The sequence below is a fragment of the Anarrhichthys ocellatus genome, unplaced genomic scaffold (assembly GCF_004355925.1).
Source record: "Anarrhichthys ocellatus isolate YVR2014 unplaced genomic scaffold, GSC_Weel_1.0 scaffold8685, whole genome shotgun sequence".
Classification (NCBI taxonomy): Eukaryota; Metazoa; Chordata; class Actinopteri; order Perciformes; family Anarhichadidae; genus Anarrhichthys; species Anarrhichthys ocellatus.
The window spans coordinates 1-1,643 of NW_022288659.1; the positions used below are offsets into that span (position 1 = coordinate 1).

General features: G+C 37.0%; 1 protein-coding gene across 1 annotated transcript; it reads left to right on the top strand.

Annotated features, from left to right (window-relative positions):
• Nucleotides 1-15: 15 nt before the first annotated feature.
• Nucleotides 16-1,615, top strand: LOC116380754 (very long-chain acyl-CoA synthetase-like; the record flags this gene model as incomplete). The annotated part of the gene is made up of 4 exons (XM_031842628.1): nucleotides 16-380; nucleotides 615-705; nucleotides 901-1,099; nucleotides 1,518-1,615. Coding segments are annotated over exons 1-4 (697 nt in total), but the record flags the coding sequence as incomplete, so codon positions are not given.
• Nucleotides 1,616-1,643: the final 28 nt, after the last annotated feature.

Sequence of the window (1,643 nt, forward strand, 5' to 3'; positions counted from 1 at the left end):
TCTCACATTTTATAAACCCCCTTAAAAACTGCTGACAGGTGTTTTTTGGCCCCACCTCCACTATTTCTTCTATGTTTGATAAGATTTTTACAGTCAGTCAATTCCAGCAACTATCAATCATGTATTTTTGTAATATTTGCAAAATGCTTGATCTATTAATTTTCTTTTTTTATGTGACAATGCAGAAAGAAAATGACAAGGAACATAAAGTAAGAATGGCCATTGGCAACGGGATCAGAGCAGAGATATGGAGGGAGTTTCTCAATCGCTTTGGAAACATTCAGGTCCGAGAGTTTTACGCCTCCACAGAGGGAAATGTGGGATTTATCAACTACGCCGGGAAAATTGGAGCTATTGGGCGAGTTAACTTTTTTCATCAGGTAAGAATGGAAAAATAAAAAAATATTCTGTCAACAGTCTTCCTGCTATCAATTACAGCCAATTAATAAGTGTGTGTGTAAAAGTAGGTACGTATATATATATATATATATACATTTGTTGAAATCACACATATGTCATTTATTAGAATGTCATGTCTGTCAATAGATTATTTTTATTCAACTGTATAATGCATATAAAGCAACTCTAATGTCTTTACTTCTTTACTCCTGTAGAAGCTGTTTCCCTTCACTCTTATTAAGTACGACACGGAGCGGGATGAACCGATTCGAGATGCTAACGGCCTCTGTGTGGTGTCGCTCAAAGGTGAAGAAACTCCAGCCTAAACTTGATATATATGTCTATGCTTATTTTATGCACCATGACCCTCGATATAACATCTGGATCTTGTAGACAGCAGGGGCTGTTTACCAACTAAATCAGGACCTCGAAGATGGGGGAAAGTATTCCATTGATAGACAACGGCTGTAAAAGACATGTCTCGTTGTCTTTCTCCTTAAGGTGAGACAGGACTGCTGGTGTCGAAGATCACAGACATCGCTCCTTTCGTGGGATACGCCCAGAACGAGGAACAAACGGAAAGGAAAAGACTTCGCAATGTTCTCAAGAAGGGAGATCTTTACTTCAACAGTGGAGACCTAATGAAGATTGATAAAGACAACTTCATTTACTTTCAGGATCGTGTAGGTGACACATTCAGGTACAGAACTCATGTACACAGTGATTTTAATGTAGAGTAGAATCTCTTTACTCGTTAATTTAGCTGCAGCAGGTTTAAGAGAAATTCTGCCACTTTTTGTATAAATTTAGAAAAAAGAAAAATTATGAAATAAAAAAAAAAAACACAAGGTTTATTAGTTTTTTTCTCCCAAATGTGCTTTTGTATTTCTTTTGTATTGAAATGATGATCTACTTCCCGTTTGAGATGCAATCCATTATTATTACAACTCTCTTTCTACCACAACTATCTAAACTGGAGAATTTTTACGAGACAGTCCTGCAACACTTAATGTACAACCTTATTGTTATGGTTTGTTTCTCACGCGAGTATTTTGTAAATTGTACTTTTTATAAACAAAATCAAAATCGATATGAGTTGCAACTTGTTTGTTCAACAGGTGGAAAGGTGAGAATGTGGCCACAAACGAGGTGTCTGACATCCTGACGCTCAGTGATTGTCTCAAAGAGGCCAACGTTTATGGAGTCCAAGTGCCAGGTAGCAGTCATTTCCTCTGTACATTTTG